Here is a 25,750-nt window from a genome sequence, read left to right on the forward strand (position 1 = left end):
ACTTGACACATTTGTACTTTGCACTTCATGAGACTAGGGTGGAAATGTAGGCATCATTCTGTCATTTATTCAGTAAACATTTTAAACACAGCATGCTGTTGTGTTTCAGACAGTGCTATATGGCAATTTGTAGAAATCATTAATACAATCTCTGGCATCAAGGAACTTGCAGTTGCATGGGAGAAAAAAAACAAAAATAGCAATTCTGGTTAACACTGTACTTTGGGGAGAATTTACTTTTACTAGAGAGTATAATTGAGGGTGTATAGGTATCTGTATATATTGGAATACAGTTATTCCTTAGGGCATCGAGCTGAGCCACAAAGATCAAATGTGTTTGGAGCATATATGAACTGTTACTGGTGTGCTCTTGACATCACTGATAGTGTCCTCAGCTGAAAAATGTCTTTCTTAGGATTTGTACAAAAGTGAAGAGAGACTATCTGGCACACTGTGAATATTTCCATTATTTTATTAGAGAAATCAATTGAAAAGACAGCCTCAGCCTATATGAGCAGGAGATAATGTTGTCATATATTGTTTCCAGGTCATAGATTATATAAGTATAGTTACGGGCTAAGAACAATATAAACATTTAAAATTTTGAAAAGTTTCAAGTGGGAGGGCAAATGTTGGCCATATCTCTATGAAATCTGATGTAACAAATTTTTTTGTTTGTTTTTGTTTTTGTATTTGCAAGCAAAAATTTTTACACAAGAGCCTGGGTGAAATTTTTCTGTATTTTCTTGAGTTTCTAAATATATGTGGCTTTTGGCTAGGTATGTGGCAAATACCTGTAATCTCAGCACTGGGCAGGCTGAGGCAAAAGGGTCACTGTGAAGTTAAGGCCAGCCTGAGCCACATGGTGAGTTCAAGGCAGCCTGAACAAAGACCCCTTCCCCCCAATGGCTTTTAACAGAATTTGGAAGAGTTTTTTTTTTTTTTAACAGTACGTAGAAATTATATAATAACAGGTTTAAGAATATATTAATAGAGTAAATACTGGGTAATTTCAAACTGTTAATCTTGATTTTCTAATAGATTCTCCCGCTCTTTTTTCTAGCATTACAGTGTTTCTGCCAGCTCTGTACAAAAGACAATTATACCTGTGTGACAGATGGACTCTGCTTTGTCTCTGTCACAGAGACTACAGACAGAGTTATACACAACACCATGTGTATAGCTGAAATTGATCTAATTCCTCGAGATAGACCATTCGTATGTGCACCCTCTTCAAAAACTGGGGCTGTTACTACCACGTATTGCTGCAATCAAGACCATTGCAATAAAATAGAACTCCCAACTACTGGTAAGTTATATAACTTTTTTTTTTTTCCCCTGGCTCCTACATTGACTGCAATTTTAGAACTGGGAGAAGATTGTAGAAATTGTGTAGCCCAGTTTATTCATGGCAAAAACATGAAGTGACTAGTGGATAGTTGTAGAGTCATAGGAATAGCCAAGATCTTGGTAAGTCTTATAAGAAATTCCTAGATAGATTTTCAGTGAGATTTGTTAGGCCTAAAAGGATAACCCCCTAAAAGCAAAAAAAACCAAGCAGATTCTGATGAATTGATAGCAACAGTATATATATATATATATATATATATATATATATATATATCTGGATTTCCCTGCTTTGTCCTTAGAGTACGTTTCTTCCTTGCATAAAGCCTTTATTTTTAAAGCCCTCAGTAGCCAGCACTATTGTGTAGATGTTTGCAGTTTATAATTTTACCTTGTTTTATGATCTTTATGTATAAGCACATTGCACATGATTTCTAGGTTTTTGGCATCACTCATACACTTTACATTTTAAAATATCCTCGTAGAGCCAGTAATTTGAAGGTTTCATTTTGTTTCACTTCACTTTGTTTCTCTTTGTTTTGTTTCACTTCTCTCCTTCCTTCCTTCCTTCCTTCCTTCCTTCCTTCCTTCCTTCCTTCCTTCCTCCCAGTTTTTTTGAGTCAAGGTCTTGCCATATGGCTCAGGGTGGTCTTTAATTCACTGCGTAGTATAGGTTGGCCTTGAATTCATACCAGTCCTCAGCCTCCCAGATGTTGAAATTATAGGCATGCACTTAACCTTTTAGCTTCATTTTAGGAATGGATTAATTTTAAAGTTCTGATTTAAGATTTAATTATTTTAGGGGCCGGCCAAATAGCTCAGCGGATTAAAGTGCCTGCAAGCAGACTCCAGGGTCCAGGGGTTCAATCCCTGGGCCTGCCGTGCCAGCCCCGCCAGCAGGGCACCCTGAGACGGCAATTGAGACTGGGCGTGGTGACGCATGCCTGTAATCCCAGCTCTTGGGAGGCTGTAAAAAGGCAGATAGATCATTATGTGTCCAATCTAGTAGTGAGACCCTGAATACCCTGTAGATCCTTCCCTAAAATGAAAAAAAAAAAAAAAAAAAGATTTAACTATTTTATTATTGACCCTGAATCCTAAATTTCTCCTGTAATAATCAGAAGAGTATAAAAATGGAGGAGACTCACCTGCCAGTGCTTTGTGAGAAACTTCCACAGTGTTCATACATTTGGCACAGTCTACCTGTCTATTGTAAGGGCCGACCTCATTGCTCACCTTTGGCTCAGAGTTGGCCTCATGGTGATTAAAGTAGGAGGCACTGTTGCAGCCAGGTCCCTCCAGTTACAGAAGGGAGACAGCCCTCTGCCTAGTTTCAGCAAGCTTGTGAGCTTCTGTGGTAGGAGCCTGTTAGTCTGTGATTTTTTTTGTGTGTGTCATTTGTGTAGTTATCTGTGTTTCTAAGATGGCAAAGAATTTGACTCCTCAAGTCTCACTTTCATTGTTTAGCTTAAAATAATCTGGATAGAGATTTACAAATCCTATGAAAAAGTCACTTCATTTCTATTGCTAAACAGACACAAACTGATTTTTAATTCCAGGATAAACAAACAGCAAAAACTTTCCGGTTGAAAAGACCCAGTGGTTTAAAAGCAGTAGACTGAACTGGATAAATTACAATAGATATCATCCTATGAAATAGGGTTCCTGCTTGCTAGGAAAGATTTTTTAGACAGTCCAAGATCTGTTTTTTGTTGTTCACTATGAAATGAGAACATTTTACAGTTGTTAATGATTGCTTTAAGAGAAAAGTTCAGTTGAGGAATGCTGTTTAAAGTAAATATACAATCTTGTGTGTATGTGTGATACACACAATATATATACACTATAGATATACATTCTTATATGTGTATATTTACACAGAAATTGGTTGTATAATTCTTTGCTATTTTGTGTGTGTATATATACATACTATATATAATGTATATTTATGTACACATACATAATATATATGTATATAAAATGTATATATTGTATATATAACATACAAAATAGCTAAGATAATTATGCTACTAATTTCTGTTAGTTCATTGAAAGGAATGGTTTGTGCTTATATTGTCTGATCAGTTTTGTAAGTCTCTTATAATCTGAACAACTACTTTGAAGATAACAATATGCAATATAGTTACTATTGTTTTGAAATTCTGTATCATTGTTTTTATCCTTTTATTTTATTTATTTATTTAATTTTTTTGGCGGAACTGGGAATTGAACTCAGGCCCTTGAGCTTGCCAGGCAAGCGCTTATTCTACTGAGCCATCTTCCCGCCCCTTTATCTTTTTGAAATAAAGTTTAAAAAATACACTTGAGTGCAACAGCAGAATAGATGCTATAATTCTATAGTCAAGCTATAGAAATTGTGTTATAGTTTAGAGAAGAAGGGAGCTAGTAAGCAAATTAAAAGAATAAATCTAAGTGATTTAATAGATTATTAAAATTCCAGAAAATGAAACAAGTACAAAAGAGAGATTACCAGGCATAACTAATGAAAAAATGTCCAAATATTTATTTTTAAAATAGCACATTTAGGAATTAAAACACACACACACACACACACACACACACACACACAATCATTTAGTGACTATAAATACTGGTTACTTATGCCAGTCTTTTTTTTTTTTTTTTTGGTGCTGGGACTCAAACTCAGCACCTTGAGCTTGTCAGGCAGGTGCTGGATGGCTAAGCTATATTCCTGCCCTTGGTTGTTCATAAAAGGCAAAATACATTCAGATTTTCTGCCCTCTTTTTGTGTGTTTGTATCTAGAACTTGAAATTGAACCCAAGGCCTTCAATACTGAGGTATATCCCCAACCGTATTATCCCCAAACTGTAATAAAAATTTTTTTTTTTTATTTTGAGACAAGGTTTTGCTAATCATTAAGTTGCTCAGGCTGTGCTTGCTTGGAATTCCTCTTCCTCAGCCTGGCAGAGTGTTGAGCTTACAAGCATGTACTATGACATTGGGTGGTGTTCTGTTTTTTAAGTAGCAGAGGGCAGGGTGGACATGGTATTTTGAACTAGGCTGAGATTTTTCATATGCAAAGGCAATAGTCATATTATTGTTTTGCTTCATTTTGTTTTTTGATTTTTGAGGTGAGGTTTTACTGTATAGCCCAGGCTGGCCTTCAACTCTTGGAGATCCTCCTACCTCAGCCTCTCAAGTGGTAGGATAACAGGCATGTGCTACCATGCTGGATTTATCTTTTAAATAATTAAGTCTTCACCATGTAAGGACCCATATGTACTTTCACTGAAGGAAAAAAAAAAAGACTAGAAATAGATTTTTTATGATGAAAAATTAATACAAACAAAGATCTCAAGAATGGGAAACATTGATATAAAAAATGATGGTGAATAGTGAACTAGTTGGGCTCAGAATGAATATCAAAAAACTGATTAATATGGTTCTGAGAAAAATTTAATGTTAATTGTTAAGATATAAGATAATAAATGATCTGGGATTTAAAATTTATATGATTAAAATAATTTAAGAAGTGTTTATAAACAGAAATTTTAAGGGGGAGGTCTTTTTGAAACAGCGTCACACTATGCAGTTCAGGTTGGCCTCGAACTCACTTTGTAACCCAGGTTGACCTTGAACTCACAGCAGTTCACCTGCCTGAGCCTCCCAAGGGCTGGGATTCTCTAATGTGTGGAAAATTCTGTTGTAAAAAAATTTGTTGTGTATTGCCTTTAAAAAATTGTGGAGGCTTGTCTACTAAAATGTAGGTTTTTTGGTGATGGTGAGGGAACATAAATTTTTAAAGCTTCTTGCTTATTTGTATTCATACATTTCTCCCCTCCCATAAGCATCTACTAGCTTTGAAATAAGGGAGACAAGCTAAAAAGTGCTTTGGAAAAAAATGATGATTTTTAAAAGACATTAGTGGGAGCTGTTTTAGATTATTGGATTCTTTTCTGGTAACCTGAAGTGACAGATGGGGAGGACCTGGGGTATTGGTGCTGGCTGACTTAGTTTTTAAACTGGATAATTGGTAGGGACACAAGAAGCATTAGAGGGTGCTGACAGTGGTAGTGATCATGAAAGAGAGCCAGCAAGAGGAGACTGAGTGATAGGCTTGTTCTGGCTTTGAGTCTTGTGATCTGCTCTGACGTATGAGGCTAGGGGTGGTCTGTGGGCAGTTGTAGGAGATGTGGAATAAAGATATGTGGATGCTACCTACAGTGTTTTGTTGTTGTTGATGTTTATTTCACTTGAGGCCCTTTTCCAGAAAAGCAGTCACCTGGCCTTGGTCCCGTGGAGCTGGCAGCTGTCATTGCTGGACCAGTCTGCTTTGTGTGCATCTCACTCATGTTGATGGTCTATATCTGCCATAACCGAACTGTCATTCACCATCGAGTGCCAAATGAAGAAGATCCTTCATTAGATCGCCCTTTTATTTCAGAGGGTACTACGTTAAAAGACTTAATTTATGATATGACAACATCGGGGTCTGGATCAGGTAATGAAATTGTTTCTCCTTTTTTCTAAGACTTGTCAAAATTAACTTGAGGCATTTATTTTATTAATTGGTTAAGCAATTGGTTGGCTTAATTTGTTAAAACTTGGGATAGTGAGAATGGTATGGCCCAAGTCTCAGCCAAAAAAGTTTTTCAGTTTGGTCTAAATCTGACTGTGGCTAGTTTAGTGTAAATTAGAATTTTTACTGTTAAAACAATTCAGTAAGTCAGCCTTGCAGTTGGCTTAAGTTTCAAAGCATTCTTGGCTATAAAATCTTGTTTCTCATGTCTGCGAGATAGAAAGTAGAACAACTTAAGGTGAGGCTGAAGTGCAAGGTGTTCAAATGATCTGCAGCTACCCATTCTATTCAGGATTGTGGAAGTCTTATTCTTGTATGTGAAAGCAGGCATGAAAGAAGTATATTTGGAATTGAGAAAGTTATTTGCTTTTTAAATATGAAATTGCTATTGTTAGATCAGGTCTGGTTTTTATCAAACTAATGAACTCTCAATAATTTTTTGCTCCAGAAAAAAAAAATGAACTACATCATGTAATTAACTTTATGGTTCTGTGGCCCCTGTAATGTTTGCTTTTCTCAATTTATTGATCTTTGTGGGATCAGTGTGTCATAGTTGTCCTGAGCTGGATGTTGGCATAGCAGTACTTAACCTTCGGTAGAGTTTTTATTGGGGTTGAGCCTTATACTGGAGTCATGCAATTATATATTGCTTGGGCTGGGCTCAGATTTGTGAACCTCCTGCCTCAGCCTTGCAGAGTACTGAGAATGCAGGCATGTGCCACTAAACCCAGCTTTCATTTTTAAACTGTGGGAGAATTGTGTTTTACTTTTTCATGCATGTGGTTTGGAAGGAGACTAAGAAAGGAACAATGCCACTATGCCTATGATTTCAAAATTTGACACTGAATCAATAGATCTAGATTGTTATACAAGCTGAAATATTGATTGGCTCTATGACCTTGGTTAAACCATATTGCCTCTTTGGGCTCTCTTTTCTATCAGAAATATGGAATAGGTACATTGATAATAAAGTTAAGCGCTGTGTTAGAATTTTTTAAAAGATATTTTATATCCTTTGAAAAATATACACCAGTTTCAGATAAATGCTAAATTCATGGATAAAGTAAAGATTTGAAAATATACATAATGAAAACAGATTGGAGAATATAGAAACTGATTCTATGAACTGAAACCTTCTGTGGTTTGACCATATGTAGGCAGTCAATGAGCACTTCTCCTGTCCCCTACAGTATATCAATCTTGTCCACGAGTCCAGATCTCTTAGGGCAACATAGGTATTCCTGAGACTGGTGAGAGAGGGAAAGGTTGGGCTGAGTTGGAACAGTCACAGTACTGCAGATATGATGCTATTTGGGCAGGAGTGGTAGACAAGAGGGTTTGCCATTGATTCTGAGGTAGTACAAATGGCTCCCCAAGAAACATTTTCTTGTAATTTACCTGACTCAAATCTTTTGATAAGCAAAGACCAAAATCACAGAAAATTAGAATGGCTACTGTTCATTTGGAATTTATCCTTTAGACCTGTTCTCTTATTGCCAAACTTACACTCAGGGAAATCAAAGGAGCAGCTCATGCCCATAAGCCTACCCAAACAATTAAGACACTGGGATAGATGGCAGTTCAGTTTTTTTTTTTTTTTTTCGCAGAACCGAGGATTGAATTCAGGCCCTCGAGCTTGCCAGGCAAGCACTTATTCTACTGAGCCATCTCCCCGGCCCCAGTTCATTTCTGAATAGATATGTTTGTTTACCTTTTAAACTGTAGATATAATGCAAAAATGAAATTTTTCTGTTTCATTGACATTTAACTTCTTAATGGACCATACCTCTCTAAATTGCCTAAAAGCAGCTTTCTCATCTGTCCTCTGTGTATCTACATTATTTGCTAGCTCTATAGCTTTGGATAGTTAGCTGATGTCTCATGCTTGAGTTATTTCATCTTTAAAATGAAAGTGATGAACCCTGCTCTGTGCATGTTATTAGACTGTTGTGTATTTCAAGTGAGACAAGATGTTGGTGTGAAAACACTTGGTAAATTGAGACTTATATCCAAATGACAGGTGTTACTCTTACTCATAATATTTGGAAGAAAACTGACTTACAGCATCGGTTTGCTGCATTATACCCAAACCAGCTTAATTTAAGGCCTCCTTTCCCTGATTTAAGTACTTACGTAGCAGAAGCAATTTTCTATTGAGTAATAGCAGAAAAGGCCATCTGTTTCCCTTATGGTCATTATAAAGCCATTTGTCACCTTGTACAGAGGGCCCATGCATGTTAATAAGTAAGATTTTTTTCCACAATTTTCTTTTTAGTTCTCTCACTCATTGAGGAAAAGGAAAAACTAAGCATTTTCTGTTTTGAATTCAGATGTTCTGAAGATGTCCATATTTGAGGAAAGGCCTTATCTCTACCTCTTATAGTCTATTTTTAAGTTGGAAACTACAGGGACAATAGCGAAGAAATGGGTTATAGTAGCTCAAACCTTGGAAATAACATAATGGTTATTGCTCTGATTTTAATCACAGGTTGTGATGTGCCCAATTTAAGCATTTAATTAGATTGTAAAGTTTATGCCAATTTTTTAAAAGAATGAAGATAAGCCAGTGGTGTTCATTATGTCTTGTGCATGTTTATGATGCTTTGTAATATATGCTTGTTGTTTAGGTCTTATTTTTGTTGTTCATTGTATGTGATGCTTTGGAGGTCCAATTTTAATACTGAAGCTTTCTCCCAAGCTGTTTTAAAGGTATAAAAGAGTAAAATAGAGAATAGAGATCTAATTTAGTTTCAGCTTGGTTTTTGATTTTGACTCCAATTTAGAATCATTGATGAAGGGGAAGACAAAAAATTCTTTGTTTTGTTAGCCTATTTTTACTATTATTTGTTTAAGTCTTAAACCTAAATTGGCTCTTCAGTATACCTTTAAGTACATGATGTGGCCCTATAGAAGGTTTTGAGAAGAGTTTATTTTTTCCTCCCTGTTACCAGATTCATCTTTCTAAAATGAGATTTTGAAAGTATTTCCCTCCCATTTTGGTCCTTTGAAAAACTAAATTCTTAATGAGTCCTTTATTTTACAGCTCTTTTTGGTCCTAACAAGCCTGGTCTTCAAGACTTTGATGACAGCCCACATTCTCTTCCACTGCCGTGCCACATAACATACTTAGTGATAAGTTGGGCTGGCCCTGAAACATACATGATACATTTCCTTCTTCTGCCTTTATTTTAATATACCTCCTGCCTTTATTTGAATATACCTCCCACCTAAACACCTTACTTCCTTTTCTTCCTTTGATCCTATACATTTTGTGAAGGACTGTCAAAATTCAACTTATTTTAAAAAGCCTACTCTAACCTCAATGAAATTATAAGTTCCTTAAACCTAGAACTTTTAAGAGCAATACTTGTCGGGGTTACTTTTTGTTGATTGTGTTTGATACCATTTAGGTTTACCATTGCTTGTTCAGAGAACAATTGCAAGAACAATTGTGTTACAAGAAAGCATTGGCAAAGGTCGATTTGGAGAAGTTTGGCGAGGAAAGTGGCGGGGAGAAGAAGTTGCTGTTAAGATATTCTCCTCTAGAGAAGAACGTTCATGGTTCCGTGAGGCAGAGATTTATCAAACTGTAATGTTACGCCATGAAAACATCCTGGGATTTATAGCAGCAGACAATAAAGGTCAGTAACATTTGTTTATTCTTATATTGAGTATAAGTCCAGTTAAACCTTTTTACACATAAAACTACTAAATATTGTCACATTTGGTGAGAAATAGATGTTTGTTACACATATGAGATCTATTAAGAAATAAGAACTTCTTAAAGATTTTTAAGTAAAGCTCCTAAATCTCCAGTTGGTATACAAAATGCAAAAGAGCTATAAAAGAAGGCCATGTATTTTTGTTATTTTAGGTCTGGACAGTTAGTTGAGTATAGTCGTGTTATATGAAAAAAATTATAAATTGTTTGCTTAAAATTTGGAGGTAGAAGGAACTCATGTATTTATTTCCTTTTCATTTCTTCATAACCAGTACAGAATTTTAGCATAGACCAATGTCCTTATTTATGAAGAGAGTAAGAATGACTTCCCAGCATATAGCTCAGTGGCACAGTACCTTCCTGGCAAGTGTAAGGTTTAAGAAATCCCAAATTTCCCAGCTCATTGCATGTTCTGAGTTGCTATGGCTAAATAGATTAATCTCTTTTTTTTTGGCGGAAATAGGGATTGAATTTAGGCCCTTGCATTTACCAGTAGATTAATCTTTTTAAGTAAACTCATTTAAAAGAAATAATTTCTTCCTAACCACCTTGCCATTGGTAACACTTTCTTGCCTGTCAGCACAGGTACAAGAGCTAGGTCAGATCAGATGCCTAAGAAGAGAGGAGGCTGGACTGGGCATGGTGGCACACACTTGTAATCCTAGCGCTGGAGAGGCTTGAGGCAGAAAGATTGCTGCAAGGTTGAGGCTGGCTTGGGGAATGTAATGAGTTTAAGGCCAGCCTGAACCACATAGCAAGACCTTATTCATCCCCTAACCCACCCACCCCCCCGAAAAAAAAAGAAGAAAGAAATCCACATTAGTTGAGATGAGTAATGATTGCTAGCAATAACCTTAGACTCTCTCACCTGCTTTCTTGGCTTCAGTTAATAACTACATGTTCACAATTTCCGTTTCTACCGTTTTCATCAAAGACTCATGTTATGACTGACCATCCTCACCCTGAATGAAGTATATTTCCCAGCTTTGCCATGGCCAGACCTGTAGTCATCTTTTTCCTTCCTTTCTTTTTGTATTTTAGGGGAGAGTCTGCTGGGTGTTCAGGGTCTCACTACTAGATTAGTAGTGATCTGCCTGTTTACAGCCTCCCAAGAGTTGGGATTACAGGCGCGTGCCACCACCCTCAATCTTCTTAATGATTTTAAAGAGGGCTTTACAGTAATTGTTTCCTTTAAAGGACTTACTTACATTTATGTTTTGAAACTGCTATGGTGATGAGACTCAGATTGACGTTTTGAAGCCTGAACTTTACCTAGTGCCTATGTTAGGCACATTGTAGGTCTCAAACACATGGGCACAAAATGCTGGTGCATGTTTCCTCAGCTTTCACATTGTTCAAGCAGCGACCAAGTGAATGCTGTCATCTGGTGGGCATTATAGGAATTAGCCGACCCTAATGAATCTTCTCAAACCTTTCTTTTTTGTCGGGTTAATATACGTTGCTCAGAATCCAGCCCTTCCACTCTAGTTCCTTTTTCCTTTAACTTCATCCTTCTGACTTAATTCCATTTCAGACAACTCTTTCAATGCATGGCCTCTTATAACCGTCCTCTGCATCTAGTTGGTTGCCTCAGAAAAATCTCTGATTTTCTTCATCTACTCTTTATTTCTTGTATTTGTGACCTTTCAAAATTCAGTCATAGTTAATAAGCATGCATATAAAGTAGTGATATCTGTATCTCGGGAAAGAGATTTAATTTTAGATAGTCAATTTCTATAATTTATGAAGAACAGTATCATTAGTCTCTGTATTAGTCACTTTACTGTGGCTTTGACAAAATGCTGAAACCCCAGTTTAAGGAGGAGAGGTTTATTTTGGCTTAGGGTTTCAGTCTTTCATTGGCTGGCTCCATAGAAATAGCCAGGTGGAAGGGCATGTTAGAGGAAAGTTACTCAATTCATGCAGCCAGACAGAAAGCAGAAAGAAGCCAGGAACATGAACATACCCTTTCAGGTCGTACCCCTGTGACCCACCTCTTCTGACAAAGACCCACCTTCTAAACAGCACATTCAGTTAGAAACTCATGAGCGAATTAATCCACTGAGGAGTATAGTGACTCCATAATCCACTCATCTTCCAAAAATCTGACCTTTAAACCTATGAGACTTTTGGGGGCACAATTTTAGATCAGATCACTGTGCCTCTGGCTCCCAAAAGACTTAGTGTATCCCATGCAAAATGCATTTAGTTTGCCTTAAGAGTCACCAAATATTTAAGCACTGGTAAAAAGCCCCAAGTCCAAAGTCTTTTCCAAAACTCAAGGCAAACTCTTACCTGTGAGGTCCTATATAAATCAGCAAGAAAGTTAAATACTTCCAGTGTACAGTAGTATAGGGTAAACATTTCCATTCCTAAAGTGAAGAATGGGGGAGAGAAAGGAACTGGACCAGAACCCAGCAGGATAAAATTCAATTTAATCCTGTAGCTCTATGTCCAGCACCTGTGCTGAGATGTAAGCCTCAGAGGGCTTGGGCAGCCCCACCCTTGCAACCTTGCTAGGTTGCTGTGTCTGTCCCCATCCCCCCCCCACTCCCCTCTTTTGCTGACTGCTTACTGCCTGTGGTTTTCCTTAGCAGATGTTCTGCATTCCTGGCATGTCTAACTTTCTGGGGTCTCCACTGAACCTTTGGCTTCACTCTTACAGTTTAGTAGTTACCTCAGAGAAATATGGCCTAACATTTCAGGCTTTCCTTTGAAGTCTGGATGGAAGCTTCCATGACCCCACAACGCTTATTCTGCTGCCTGAAAAAATCATGTGGGTGATACTAAAATTTGCCATTAGCTCAAACAGTATCCTGGCCCCCATAAACTATGGCTGCAGTGGCCTCTGGGTGTGTAGAACTTTGGGATACACTTCCCTAGGTAGTCCTGAATGATCAGCTTGTCCAGGGATCCTCTTCTCACAGCAAAAATCTTAAACCATCTGTTCTTTTCCAAACTTGAGCCTGCAGTGTGTGAGGTCTATTTCCTAAGATGCCATTAAGGGATCTTTTGTACTGTTCCAAGGCAAAGATTTGGCGTCTTTAATAACACTAATTTTTTCACCAATCACACTGTCATTGGCATCAACATTATAGGTGCTTTTTTCTGGTCAGATCACATTATTTTCATACCCTGTGGGTCTGCTTTTTACCCTGGTGCTCATGGTAAGTCTGGCTAAAAGTAGTCAGCTTGTACCCATGCCACAGTCTGAATGTTGGGCTGCATTGAAGGTTCCTCTATCAGATTAATTAGTCTATCACCTATTAAATTCAGCATGATACAAGGTATTAGGACGTGGATAAAATGTTGACAAATTTTTTCCTAGAGTGTAACACACTTGGCCTATAGTCCTTCCCAATAGAATCCTCATTCCTAACTAAAACCGGCGGGGGGCGGGGGGCCTTGCCATTTATTGTTTACATTCCATTCAACATTTTGATCTTCTGAGCTCCAAATAAAATTGTCCATCAGGCTCTGCTTATTGTGTTGTAGGGCTTCTCTAACCTTTCCAACCCACAGACCAATTCCTAAGGCTTCTGAGTCCTGTGGTCAGGTAGTCATAGCAACAGCCTCACTTCTTGATACCCATTTTCGGTATTAGTGGAAGAGAGGTTTGTTTTGGCCATAGTTTCAGAGGTTGGTTATAGTTAGTTGGCAGAAACAGCATGGTGTAAGGGCCTGGCAGAGGAAACCTGGACAAGAATACACCTTTCCAGGTCATGCCCTCAATGACCCATCTCTTCTGAACAGACCTAGGCTAGGAACTCATTAGTAGTTTAATCCTTTGACAAGTATAGTGTCCCATGGTACAGTCACTTCTAAAAGGCCAGCCTCTGAACACATGAGACTTGGGGGTTTTTAGATCTAAACAACAGTAGTCTCTTTAAGTCCTTTTGAAAGTACCAAAATTCTCCCTCAGAATCTGAAGTGTTTGTATCTCCTAAATTTAGTTCCTTTTCCAAGTAACAGCCTTCAAAATACACAGGTTATTTTTTGTTAGTGTGGGTTTTTAATTTTTTTTTTTGCTTTTGCTTTATAAGTGATAGGGAAGGAAACAGCACCTTTTAAATTCGCACAAGCCAAGAGCACTATACTATCTACTTAAAAAAAAAAAAATCCATTACTGTATTCTGTTTTTAAAGCCTTACAAAGTAAGATATTATTCGTGTATGAAAGAAGCAGCAGACCCACTGGTTTAGATACTTGTTGAGGCCACATAATCAGTAACAGGCAAGCCATGGATTCCAGTTCAGGTCAGAATGACTTAAGTATGTTTCTTTTAATTTAATTTTGCTCTTAATGTTATACTGGGTTTTGGTCATAATTTAATTAAGTATGTGGTATTTCATCTACTTGTAGAGTTGAGCCTAGGAACCTAGCTAGCATCTTTACCATTATTCCTAGTGAAAAAACACATTTCAAATTTATGTATCAACTTCTAAAGGGAACTTATAGGAGCTATGTTTCTAGTTGTTCAGGTTCAAAATCACTTTGTATAAAACTGGGTTCAGTCTCGGATTTCTCAACCTTTTCCTGACACTTTAGTTTTCATCACAGCTTTCCCATGTGTCAAAAGTAACACCGGTTTTGTTTTTCTAAGTTAGCAACTTTGGAATCATAATCTTCTTATCTAGCATCTTCTGTCTCTAAAGCTTGTCATGAGTCCATCACTTCTAACTGAAGTTCATGTCAGTTTTGTCCCATACTATTCTATTCCTAACTATGGCCTTACTGGGCTCTCACTCATCCCCCCAGCTCCCCCAGCCCCTGCACAAGAAACAGCCACAGAAGTACCTAATCTGATCTGGCTTTTGGGCCTTTGCATCCCACAACTCTGCTACTATCTGTATAAGTTATTGTTTGTGTTACTGTCTGTGTAGGTTATTATTACCTCTTAAATAGGGTTAATTATATTGCCTTGTCTGTAGAGTAAGGGTCTTACTGTGGATATAAGGGGACTGTCTATGAAAGTATATGATAAACAATATACAAGAAAATGTGAAGGAAACAAATTTAAGGTAGTATCTTGTTGAAGTTGTATGGTTCAGGATTGAGAGTAAAATAGAGTAACTTTTGAATAAATCATAAACATTTAACCCAACTAAAACATTATTATTCTGTTTTTCAGACAATGGTACATGGACTCAACTCTGGTTGGTGTCAGATTATCATGAGCATGGGTCCCTCTTTGATTACTTGAATAGATACACAGTTACTGTGGAAGGAATGATTAAACTTGCTCTGTCTACAGCAAGTGGTCTTGCCCATCTTCACATGGAGATAGTTGGTACTCAAGGTAATTCTTTAAACAGGTTCAATAAGCTCTACATTCCCATGAAATCTAATATCTATTGAGAATTAAAAGTCAGCTTAACTGGAGATATTTAAAATGGATATTTTAGATGAGAACATCAGGTTTAGGAATGTGGGGATTTGCTTAAAAATTCTGATTACTGTAACCACACTGATATTTTTGTGAGTTTTTACAATTAGCATTCAGCAAAATAATAGATGTTAAGAAGTACGGAGATCTACTTCAAATGTGAGAGGAGCAAAAGATAGAGGGAAAGGGAGGAAGGTGAGCAGAAGACAGTGAAACAAACTGAACAGAAAATGCAAATAGACCTTTTGCAGATGAGAAGAGCACCAAGAATTGGAAGGAGCAAGGAGGCACATGAGGAATAGGCGATGGAGAAAGAATTAGGGATGGAGATGTAGCTCAGTGGCACAGTGCCTGCCTGGCAAGCATGAGGCCATGAATTCAATTCCAGTACAGAAAGGAACTAACCAAAACAAAAACACAAAAGAAAAAGAGAAAAAAAGAATTAAGATGTATGTGTATGTATTAACTCTCTACAATATATGTAACTATTGTACACAGCAAAAATCAGTAAATAGACTCATTTTTAAAAAAGTAGTGTTTGACCTTATAGTTTTCGAGGATCAGAGTTTAAGAAATCAGTCTCAGAATATATTTTTATATGTCATATCAAACAAAGTAAGAAAATGTTTTTAAGATAGGATATACAAATACTATCTGGTACCCAGTAATTATTTTCAACACTGAAATAAGATCATTTGCTATAGTTTGATAGTTGATAAATTAATTAGGAAGTTTTGTTTGTTCTCCAAATTTTTTTTTTTTTTTTTTTTTTTTTGTTATTTTTTTTTTGGTGGAACTGGGGATTGAACCCAGGGCCTTGCGCTTGCCAGGCAAGTGCTTATTCCACTGAGCCATCTCCCCGGCCCCTGTCCTCCAAATCTTAAAACAACTTTTTAATATCCCGTGAACCTAGAATATCTGTCAATGTATCTATCGATCAATTGATCTATCTATCGACAGGGTCTTGCTATGTATGTATGTAGTTCAGTATAACTTTGAAGTCATTATGTAACTCAGGCTGGACTTGAACTTGCAGTAGTCCTCCTGCCTCAGCCTTCCGAGTCCTGGGGTTATCAGGCATGCACCGGCATACCTTAGGCTTTTTTATTTTTTAATAGCTGTGTTATTTTCTTAAAGTCTTACCCTTCTTACTCATTTGTATGAAGGCTCTAACTTTACAAATAGAAATTTTACGCTGTGGTATATTTGTGTCATGTAGGAAATCAGATGCTGATTGATCCTCTGGTTTAACTCTTGTCCATTTGCTCTCTGGTGGCTCCCTTGCTCCCTCTCTGCGACATGTGGTGTTCTACAACGTAGCTCTGTGTTGTTCTTGAGAACAGCTCTTTCGAGTTACTTTTGCATATTGTAAGTCACCTATTTATAAAGGAAGGGCAGAAAACAAGATGATTCATATAAACAAGATGATTCTTATGCTGTGCCACTCGGCAATTCCAAGTTTTTATATGGATGTGTGCTTTTAGTTATCATGAATATATACCAAGGAGTAAATAATTGTATTATATATGGTAACTTGGTTTAGTGGTTTGAGGAATTGCCAGACTGGTTTTCCAGAAATCATAGCTTTCTGTCATCAGTTTGTAATTATTATCGTTAACAGCATTTTTTCTAGTAGTTAGCAGGTGGTCTACAACGTAGCTCTGTGTTGTTCTTGAGAACAGCTCTTTTGAGTTACTTTTGCATATTGTAATATCACCTATTTTGTTTTTGTTTTTGTTTTTGAAATGTATATTTCATTGTTTTTGAAATACAGTTGTGCACTGTCATCACAAATTAATTTTAAGACATTTTCATTACTTTAGAAACTCTGAAGCAGGGGCTGGTGAGATGGCTCAGTGGTCTAAAGCACCTACTTAGAACAAGCTTAGCAAAGCACAGGGACCGCTGTTCAATCCCCCAGCACCACATGCCAGCCAGCCCCGCCCCCTAGTGGGCTGAGCTGCCCCCCCAAATAAATAAATTTTTAAAAAAAGAAACCCTGAAGCAATTATCAGTTATTCTCCTTCCTCCCTAAACTCTTAAGCCATAGACAACCACTAATTTGCTTTCTGTCTCTAAACATTGCTTGTTCTTGACATTTCACATAAGTGCAACCATGGGATATATAATCTTTTATGATTTGTTTCTTTCACTAGGCATGTTGCCTAAGTTGTAGCGTATATCAGTATACCATTATTTTTTATGACTAAGTAATAAGTCTTTTTGTGTGGACCTATACACCATATTTTATGTATCCTCTCATCAACTAATAAATGTAGGTGGTTTCCAATTTTGGTTATCATAAATACTCTTGCAGTGTACAATAGTTCCAGGTTTTGTTTTTGTACTAGAAATTGAACCCAAGCAGGCGCTGTGCCACTCGGCAATTCCAAGTTTTTTATATGGATGTGTGCTTTTAGTTATCATGAATATATACCAAGGAGTAAATAATTGTATTATATATGGTAACTTGGTTTAATGGTTTGAGGAATTACCAGACTGGTTTTCCAAAAATCATAACTTTCTGTCATCAGTTTGTAATTATTATTGTTAACAGTATTTTTTCTAGTAGTTAGTATTAAACAATATCTTTAATGCTAAGTGCATTCTTGGAATGATTAAAAAGGGAAATGATCTGTATACTTGGTTCTGAAGTTGGATTGTCAATCAGTGACTTGTAAATAATTTATTAAATATCAGTGAACATCAACAGTTTCACCCCTAGTCTTTGAGTCTTCACGCTTACCTTATGTTAGCATCATCTTATGAATCATCTTGTTTTCTGCCCTTCCTTTAAAAAAAATGGAATTTAGCAGTGTTTGGTATAGTGATTTACTATTTCCTTTTCATGCTGAGTGAAATGCTTTCATACTAGGACAAGAAGAGAGGCCTTTGAACCTAAAAGGTAGAATTACGATTATTATTTAAATAATTATATTTAATTTTTGATTCTTTAGGAAAGCCAGCCATCGCACACCGAGATTTGAAATCAAAGAATATCTTGGTGAAGAAGAACGGGACTTGCTGCATTGCAGACTTAGGACTGGCAGTGAGACATGATTCAGCCACAGATACAATTGATATTGCTCCAAATCACAGAGTGGGAACGAAAAGGTACACTTGTGAATAAATGGTATTCAGTGTATCAATTAGTTATGTTAACTGTAACAGAACAACCAATGTTTGTAGGGTATTTAATACATGCCAGGTGTCTTAGTAGGTTATTTAGCATACTGCCTCATTAAAGTCATAGTCAAACACTGCTATAGGTAGGTCAACTGTTTTCATATTTTCAGTTGCTAAAAATATGGCTTTCTCTCTTCCTTAGAACTTTTGTGTATGCGCTATGTCCTAAAGTATACTTTCCTGTATACTCTTTCTTGACTTACACCTTTCCTTTTTCATAGGAAGCCTTTTCTAGTCCTCAGGAGTCTTGCGTATCCCTACCAAGGGCTCATAGCATGCTGAACTTGGACCATTGAGGCATTTAGCATAGGTCTGTGTATTCTATTAGATTGTAAGCTGCTTCAGAGCAGCCTTGTATTCCCAGCATCCTAATCCCTATGTAGTAGATCTTCAATGAATATTCAGTGAATCCATAAGTTCTCAAAAGGACCTAATTAGATAGGTGTTGTTACCATTGATTTTCAGATAAGAAAACAACCTAGTGTAGGTTAAGTAATGTGACTACCTTTATATAAATGGTAAGCTGAAGAGCTGAGACTTCTAACCCAAAAGCACTTGCTTTACTTAATTACATCATGTTGTTACATTTCTTTACAACTAACTACTTCCTTGACCTTGGAAATAATCAACGACTTTAGCCTATCAAAATTATATTTATGAATTCTGGGTTCAGTGGAGAGACTTTCAAAACTCTTGATTGGCTAAGGGACCCTCCACAGTGTTTGTTGCACATCTTTGTGGGCTAAAAATTAATAGGGTTTTTGAAACTTTATAATGTAATATCAGTGTGCCTACTGTCATTCATTTTTATATGTTGTGTTGTTCCCTGGAGTAGTATATCCTAGCTCCCGTTTAATAATAGTAAAAAGATGTCTGCATTAAAGTGTATAGTCCCTGCACAGTACATGATATGGTACACATTAGGGTATTTATAACCACTGTACCTATTATAGGTGTACCTTTCATTGGAAACCAAGATCACACATGGCATAAAACTGTCATTTGAACATTTTGTGGTATTAATATCATTAATGTGAAAACTAATGTGGATATTTAATACTTTTCAGTTTAATATCCTGGTTATGTAATTTGTGTGTGTGTGTGTGTGTGTGTGTGTGTGTGTCTGACAAATTAGTGGCTGGATGTTACCACTGTGGCAGTAGTGGATGCTTTTTACTGTGTACTTCATGTACATGGAGAAATTTTTATGAGTGTGAATCACTTACTCAAATAGTAGAACCATGCTCTAAGGGGCAAACTTAAATCGTGGTTGTGCTTTTAAATTCTGTTTTCAGGAGTAAAAGGAAATGTATGAAACATTTAAAAACCATGGCTACCATTCAGTAAAATAAAATACTGGCTTCTTTTTTAGGTACATGGCCCCTGAAGTTCTAGATGATTCCATAAATATGAAACATTTTGAATCCTTTAAACGCGCTGACATCTATGCCATGGGCTTAGTATTCTGGGAAATAGCTCGTCGATGCTCCATTGGTGGTAAATTGATCTCTCTTTCCCCAACAGTTTGTCCTAAGCAGAAGTTGTTAAGGAATTACCTCTTCTTCACTCAGTGAAACTTCATAGTTCAACAGACTAACAGGTGTCACTGAGAGTGTCAGAGAAAACCTGGAGTGAGGTTTGGCATGCTCTAATTCTTGCATGTTCTCCTGTTTCCATCTGAGTCTTGGGAAGCATCAGAACGTAAGCCCTGTTTCCTTGGTCTGTAGTTAAAGTGGATGGTCCCCTCAGAAGGCCATTTAGGAAACTGTTTGTAGCATGTACCTGGGTCAACTTCATTTCTTTGAGTTTAACTGATTATTTTCTCTAGGTGATTGTTGGAGATTAATGCAGTGGCAATTGTATTACTTTTTAAGTTTCTTAATTTTCAGCTTTCATTTTTACATCTAGCACTTGTTTCTGTTTACTTGAGAAACTGGCTTAGGCTGTGGGAGCCAGGCTAAGATCTAGGACCTCAGTTCTTTGAGGCAGTGAGGGGCAGAATATGTTTTGGTATTGTAGCAAATAGAACATGTTATTGACAGATGCAAGCAGAAGGACTTGCACTTAAGGCTTGCCATGTAGAATTATACCGAGGGAGAGACTGAGCTCACACATTTGCTACACAGTGGGCTAATAGGAGAAAATGCCATCTTGGTCATCAAAGATCACAGTTAACCATCATTTAAAAAGACCTTGTGCTGAGCTCATGGCACTATTGAGTTTGAAGGTACATGCCCAGTAGTGGGAAGGTTGATGTAGATATGGATGAAATAATGAAAACTGCCAGCCTTGTTCTGCTTACATGATTTAGCATAACTATATAAATTCTTCAAAGTAATTTTTTTTAAAACTAATACAGGAATTCATGAAGATTACCAGCTGCCTTACTATGATCTTGTACCTTCTGATCCATCAGTTGAAGAAATGAGAAAAGTAGTTTGTGAACAGAAGCTGAGGCCAAATATTCCAAACAGATGGCAGAGCTGTGAAGTGAGTATTTCTTTTTTATAAGAGGCCATTTTCTAAACTGTTTCTATTTGTTAAGTAGAAATTTATTTATTTAATTTTTTTTTTGAGGGAAAACAAGAATTCTTTTGTTGATTTTTTTTTTTTTTTTTTTAATAGCAGTCAAACCAGTGAGTAGAAGTAAAATAATTTGGTTTTCATGTTCAGTTGTAAGCACCTTAAAAGGACCATGGAGCATTTGCAGTGGCCTTCAGCATATCTGGCAAGTGTTAGCTGTGCCAAGGGAAGTAGGTGAATTCCGTACTTCAGCTAGGGCAGCCCAGAATAGTACCCTGAGTACAAGACAGGAATTAGGAGGCTGATGTTCTGGACAAGTCTGGCGGGTCTGGATTTTATATAGGTCATTTCACTTCTGTAGAACTCAACATCCCTTTGTAAAATGAACAACTCACTAAAATGATTACAGAACAGCTTCAGATGCCCAGATATCCATTAACCAGGAGTTTGAGGAAAATGTTGTTCAGCAATACAAGCTTTTCATTCCCAGCTCTGAGAAAAAGCTTTAGAAATATTTTCTTACTTGTAATTGCTACTGCTACTATTATTGTATTAGTGAAACAGGTTGAAGTTTTATAGCTTAGATGTAAAAAGCTGATCACTTTAATAGTTGATTTTATGTCTTAAAATAATACAGTACTTCATAGGGATTCTAATACCAAAATTGTACTACCTACTTCCCAGCCAAATGAACTATCCAGCCCAGATACAGCACGTTTAGAATTTTCATGAGGCATAGTTGAAACACATTAAAAATAAGAAACTGAAAGAATACCTAAATAAGTCTCCTCGAGAGCCTTCTGTTTCCAGTCTGGAGTGGTTGCTCTTAAGATCAGATATACAGCTTTTACAGTGTCCCTCATCCTTCATCTTAATAGTCTCTTGCCTCTCTTCCATTTCCATTCCTCCTTCTTGGATCTGATGTTCATTGTGTCAACTTGAGAAATTTAGGTTAACTAAGTGACTTAGCAGGGGCCAGGGCCCTTACTTTGTATTCAACCTGAGCTGTGTAAGAGGAGGGCAGGGAGACTGTGTGAGTGCTACATGCCCCCTGGGTGGGGGTATCCTGCTCACAATATATGGGAAGGAAAGAGGCTTGTTCCCCTCTTTTGTTCTTGTTACTTTTGCTGTCTTCTGCCACCTTGGACTGTTGCCCCTGGGGCATGCCACACTGTCTTGATTAAAGACTAAAACCTCCATAAACTGTGAGCTAATAAACCTTTCTTGAATTTTGGGTGTTGGGTATTTTGTCTCAGCAATGAGAAAAAATTAACCAAGACAGAAGTGTTCCTGAAGTATTTGAATTGGTTCCTCTCAGCTGGTGAGATAGCTCATCAGACTTAAGTGCCTACTTAAGCAAGTGTAGGCAAGCACAGGGACTGGGGTTTCAAGCCCCAGCACAACATGCCTTACTGGCCCCACCACCAGGTGCACAGAGCTGGCTACCAAGTCCGGTGGGCATGGTGGCACACACCTGTAATCCCAGTGCTGGAGAGGCTGAAAACAGGAAGATCACTATGAGTCCAAGCTGCATAATGAGATGCTGTTCCAAACACAGAAAAGGAAGGGAAGGAAGGTTCCAAACACAGAAAAGGAAGGGAGGGAAGGGAAGGGAAGGGAAGGGAAGGGAAGGGAAGGGAAGGGAAGGGAAGGGAAGGGAAGGGAAGGAGGGGAAGGGAAAGCAGGGGAAAGGGGAAATGGGAAAAGGGGAAAAGGGAAAGGAGAAAGGAGGAAAGGAGAAAGGAGGAAAAGAGAAAGGAGAAAAGAAAAGAATTGGTTCCTCTCTACCCGCCTCAGTCCTGCTTCTTTAACTCTTACCACTTAAATGTCAGACCTACTGAGGAAGCCCTGTAATTATACCTTCTCTGTCATCTTACTCATCTCTTCTTTTTCTTTACCATCTAAGAGCTTTATTACCTTTATCTTGCCATTCTTCTATTTACTTTTTCCATTTGTACTTTCACATTTTTAATTTCTAGGAGCAGTTACTGGTTTCAAAATACTGCCATTTATTACTAAACATTGTTAGTTCATAACTGGATGTTTGAGGAAGACATGAAATATGAAATACAAGGATTTACACAACTTTGAATAAGGAGTTTGTCCAAGGAAAATGAAATATAGAGTATATATATATATATTTTTAAATCTTTCCAGATACTAAATATACACAGTGTGTGTGATATGGGGATGGAGCCCAGGGCCTGGTACATGCTAGCAAAGAGGGCATTCAGCCATTGACCTATACCTCTAGCCCTAATGGTAGATTTTTGTTATGTTGTTCTCTATAGTTTGTTTTCTCCAAATTGCTTTTTTTGTGTTTCAGTTTCTCCATTTTATATTACTTTTCTCAAATGTATGATGAGACTTTTTATGTATAAGAAGGGCTTAAAAGCTGACAAACTCTTGTTTTGTGGTAGAGCTTATTGATTTTATCTTCAGGTGACTTCTGTGTTGTTTTCTGGGAAACTACTGACACTCTTTACATTGTTTCTTTTGGGCTGCTCAAATTTCCAAAGATTCTTTGGCTGGAGGAATATGTAGAAAGTGCTGCCCATGTTTGGGGGAGAAAGTTTACAATCTTAATATTTAGTATATTTCCGTTTTGCCTTCATGTTTTCAAGGTCCTTATGTTTCTTCCTCTCAGATTGGATCGTAGGTGGATAGTTACCTACCCGCGTAAGTTTGGGGAAAAGACAGGTTTCTGGGGTTCCAGCTCTGTAAGCTTATCCCCCATTCCTTGTGTTTTATTCTGAGCTTTACCCTGCACGTTTCATGTACTTAATTTTACAGTTTGAGGGAGTTGCAGTGTGAGTCAGATTCCTTCTTGCCTTGCCTATTGTTGGGTTTTAGGATTCACTTTTCAGATTGACCGAGTCACCCTATTAGCAATCCTCATTTCCATTCATTTACCTTACACGGGGCCTGCCAGTTAGCTCAGTTGTTTAAGTGCCTGCTTATGCAAATGCAGTAAGGCACAGGATATGAGGTTTGAGGTTTGAGGTTCGAGGTTTGAGGTCAGTTGGATCCCTAGCTCCATATGTCTTACCAGACTTGCCCTTAAGGCACTGAGCCAGAAAAAAAAAAAAAAAAAAAATCCTTCCATTCATTTACCTTTACAAATAATGCTCAGAACAATGTGTGTGTGTAATTTTTGAAGAAAATTGATAGGTAAAGATTTTTACTCAGATCAGTGAAAAAGTAGTGTGTATATTAATAATTTTTCTTACATGTTCTTGTAGGCCCTGAGAGTGATGGCTAAAATTATGAGAGAATGTTGGTATGCTAATGGAGCGGCTAGGCTGACAGCTTTGCGGATTAAGAAGACACTGTCACAACTCAGTCAACAGGAAGGCATCAAAATGTAATTCTGCAGCTTTGCCTGAACTCTACTTTTTCTTCAGATCTGCTCCTGGGTTTTTGTTTGTGCGGCCAATTGTTCTACCTCACTGAGAGGGAACAGAAGGATATTGCTTCCTTTTGCAACAGTCTAATGAGGTCAAGTAAAAACTTCCCAGGATTGCTTTGGGCCCAGGAAACAGCCATCTGGGTTCTCTCTGTGCACTATGAACACTTCTTTCCCAGGACAGTTACAAAGTGTTGTATAGTCTACCTTTATTTTTTATTAACAAAACTTGTTTTTTAAAAAATGATTGCTCGTCTTAACTTTAGGTAACTCTGCTGTGATGAAAATCATCTTAAGGGCAAAGGAGCTGGACTGTTGAGTTATTTTTAAAGAAAGTGATTTACTCCTGGTTAGTAGTACATTCTCAGAGGATTCTGAACCACTAAAGAATTTTTTGATTCAGTGTTTGAATGTACTGTTCTATAATTTTTCAGGATCTTAAAACTAACTCTTATCTTGAGTCTAAAAAGGACCTCATATGGTAGTGAGGAACGTAATTTATGCAATCGTATTTTGTATACCATTATTGTTCTTTCATGTATTCAGAACATTACATGCCTTCAAAATGGGATTGTACTATACCAGTAAGTGCCACTTTGTGTCTTTCTAATGGAGATGAGTAGAATTGCTTGAAGTCTTTGTGTTAAAATCTGTAGTGTTTGAATTCAAAAAGTTTATTTATCTGAATAGCTCAAGCCTATTCTGTTTTTTGAAGAGGATTTTTGGTATGCCATTAATATTCCATTTTGAAAATGCCATTCTCCTACCAAAATGTGCTTGAACCACTAAATATGCTGTGGCATAAGCCAGTTGTTATCATGGTCATGTTGGAATATTCTTCTTCGAGCTTTTAGAATTCAGTTGTGTTGTCTGAGTATCTTTTAAAAAGTCAAGTGGCACTCTAGATGCTTACAGTGCTTTAATAAGTTAACATTTCTAGCACACGGGCTAATTTTTCTATAAGGGAAAGTTTGTCTAGCTGCTTGTGAAAAGTTATGTGGTATTCTGTAAGCCATTTTTTTCTTTATGATCAATGACAGTGTTATTTTTTTAAGAAATAAATTGCATTTAAAATAGAATATGGTTAATGTAAAGTAATAGGCCTTTTATTTAGAGAGGCAAAGGTAGTTAATAATTCAAATAGAGAACAGATGTGTGTGACAGTCACACTTGTTATGTAGGTGTAAGTGTCCGTGGGTTCTCAGTCTTTGTAAGGTTAACAGTGTAGTTTTGAGGTCTCGCTACACTCTGAGGAAGGCAGCTTTTAATTCAGTCTTTCCTTATCTCCTATGTGCAGACACTGCAACTGCTTAATTTACACGGTTGCACAATGAATTGAGTGCACTCTGTATGGGGAGAGGTGGTAACTAGAGAATAGTCTGTATATAGGTTCTCCATCTACCGATGTTTGCAGTCATATGTTTAAAATAAATTTGTCACAGTCTTCTCACGTCAAGCTAAACCTATCTTACCATTACTGGTTTTTAGAAGTCTCCAGGACTTTTACAATTTTCAAAGTCCTTTTTATCACTGTGATCTTACTCTGAAAAGGAAAACCATCCTAGCTGAGAGATAAGACTTTGACTTCCTAGTGCTATCATTTCCCTGATAAAAGGGTC

The 25,750-nt window shown here is 37.3% G+C and overlaps 1 protein-coding gene across 2 annotated transcripts in view; it reads left to right on the plus strand.

The window, feature by feature from the left end:
- Positions 1-24,910, plus strand: part of Tgfbr1 (transforming growth factor beta receptor 1) — a 54,019-nt gene extending 29,109 nt beyond the window's left edge. Inside the window, exons 2-9 of one of the 2 annotated variants that reach the window (XM_004645220.3) lie at positions 1,064-1,309; positions 5,589-5,831; positions 9,320-9,550; positions 14,762-14,929; positions 17,974-18,130; positions 19,575-19,699; positions 20,562-20,692; positions 23,968-24,910. In XM_004645220.3, coding sequence (XP_004645277.1) covers positions 1,064-1,309; positions 5,589-5,831; positions 9,320-9,550; positions 14,762-14,929; positions 17,974-18,130; positions 19,575-19,699; positions 20,562-20,692; positions 23,968-24,093 — 1,427 coding nt within the window. In that variant the 3' untranslated portion in view covers positions 24,094-24,910. The remainder of the gene's footprint in view (positions 1-1,063; positions 1,310-5,588; positions 5,832-9,319; positions 9,551-14,761; positions 14,930-17,973; positions 18,131-19,574; positions 19,700-20,561; positions 20,693-23,967) is intronic. The other variant, XM_004645221.2, reaches the window with a different exon arrangement.
- The last annotated feature ends 840 nt before the right edge of the window (positions 24,911-25,750 follow it).

Source organism: Octodon degus, unplaced genomic scaffold (genome assembly GCF_000260255.1).
Source record: "Octodon degus isolate 3935 unplaced genomic scaffold, OctDeg1.0 scaffold00221, whole genome shotgun sequence".
Lineage (NCBI taxonomy): Eukaryota > Metazoa > Chordata > Mammalia > Rodentia > Octodontidae > Octodon > Octodon degus.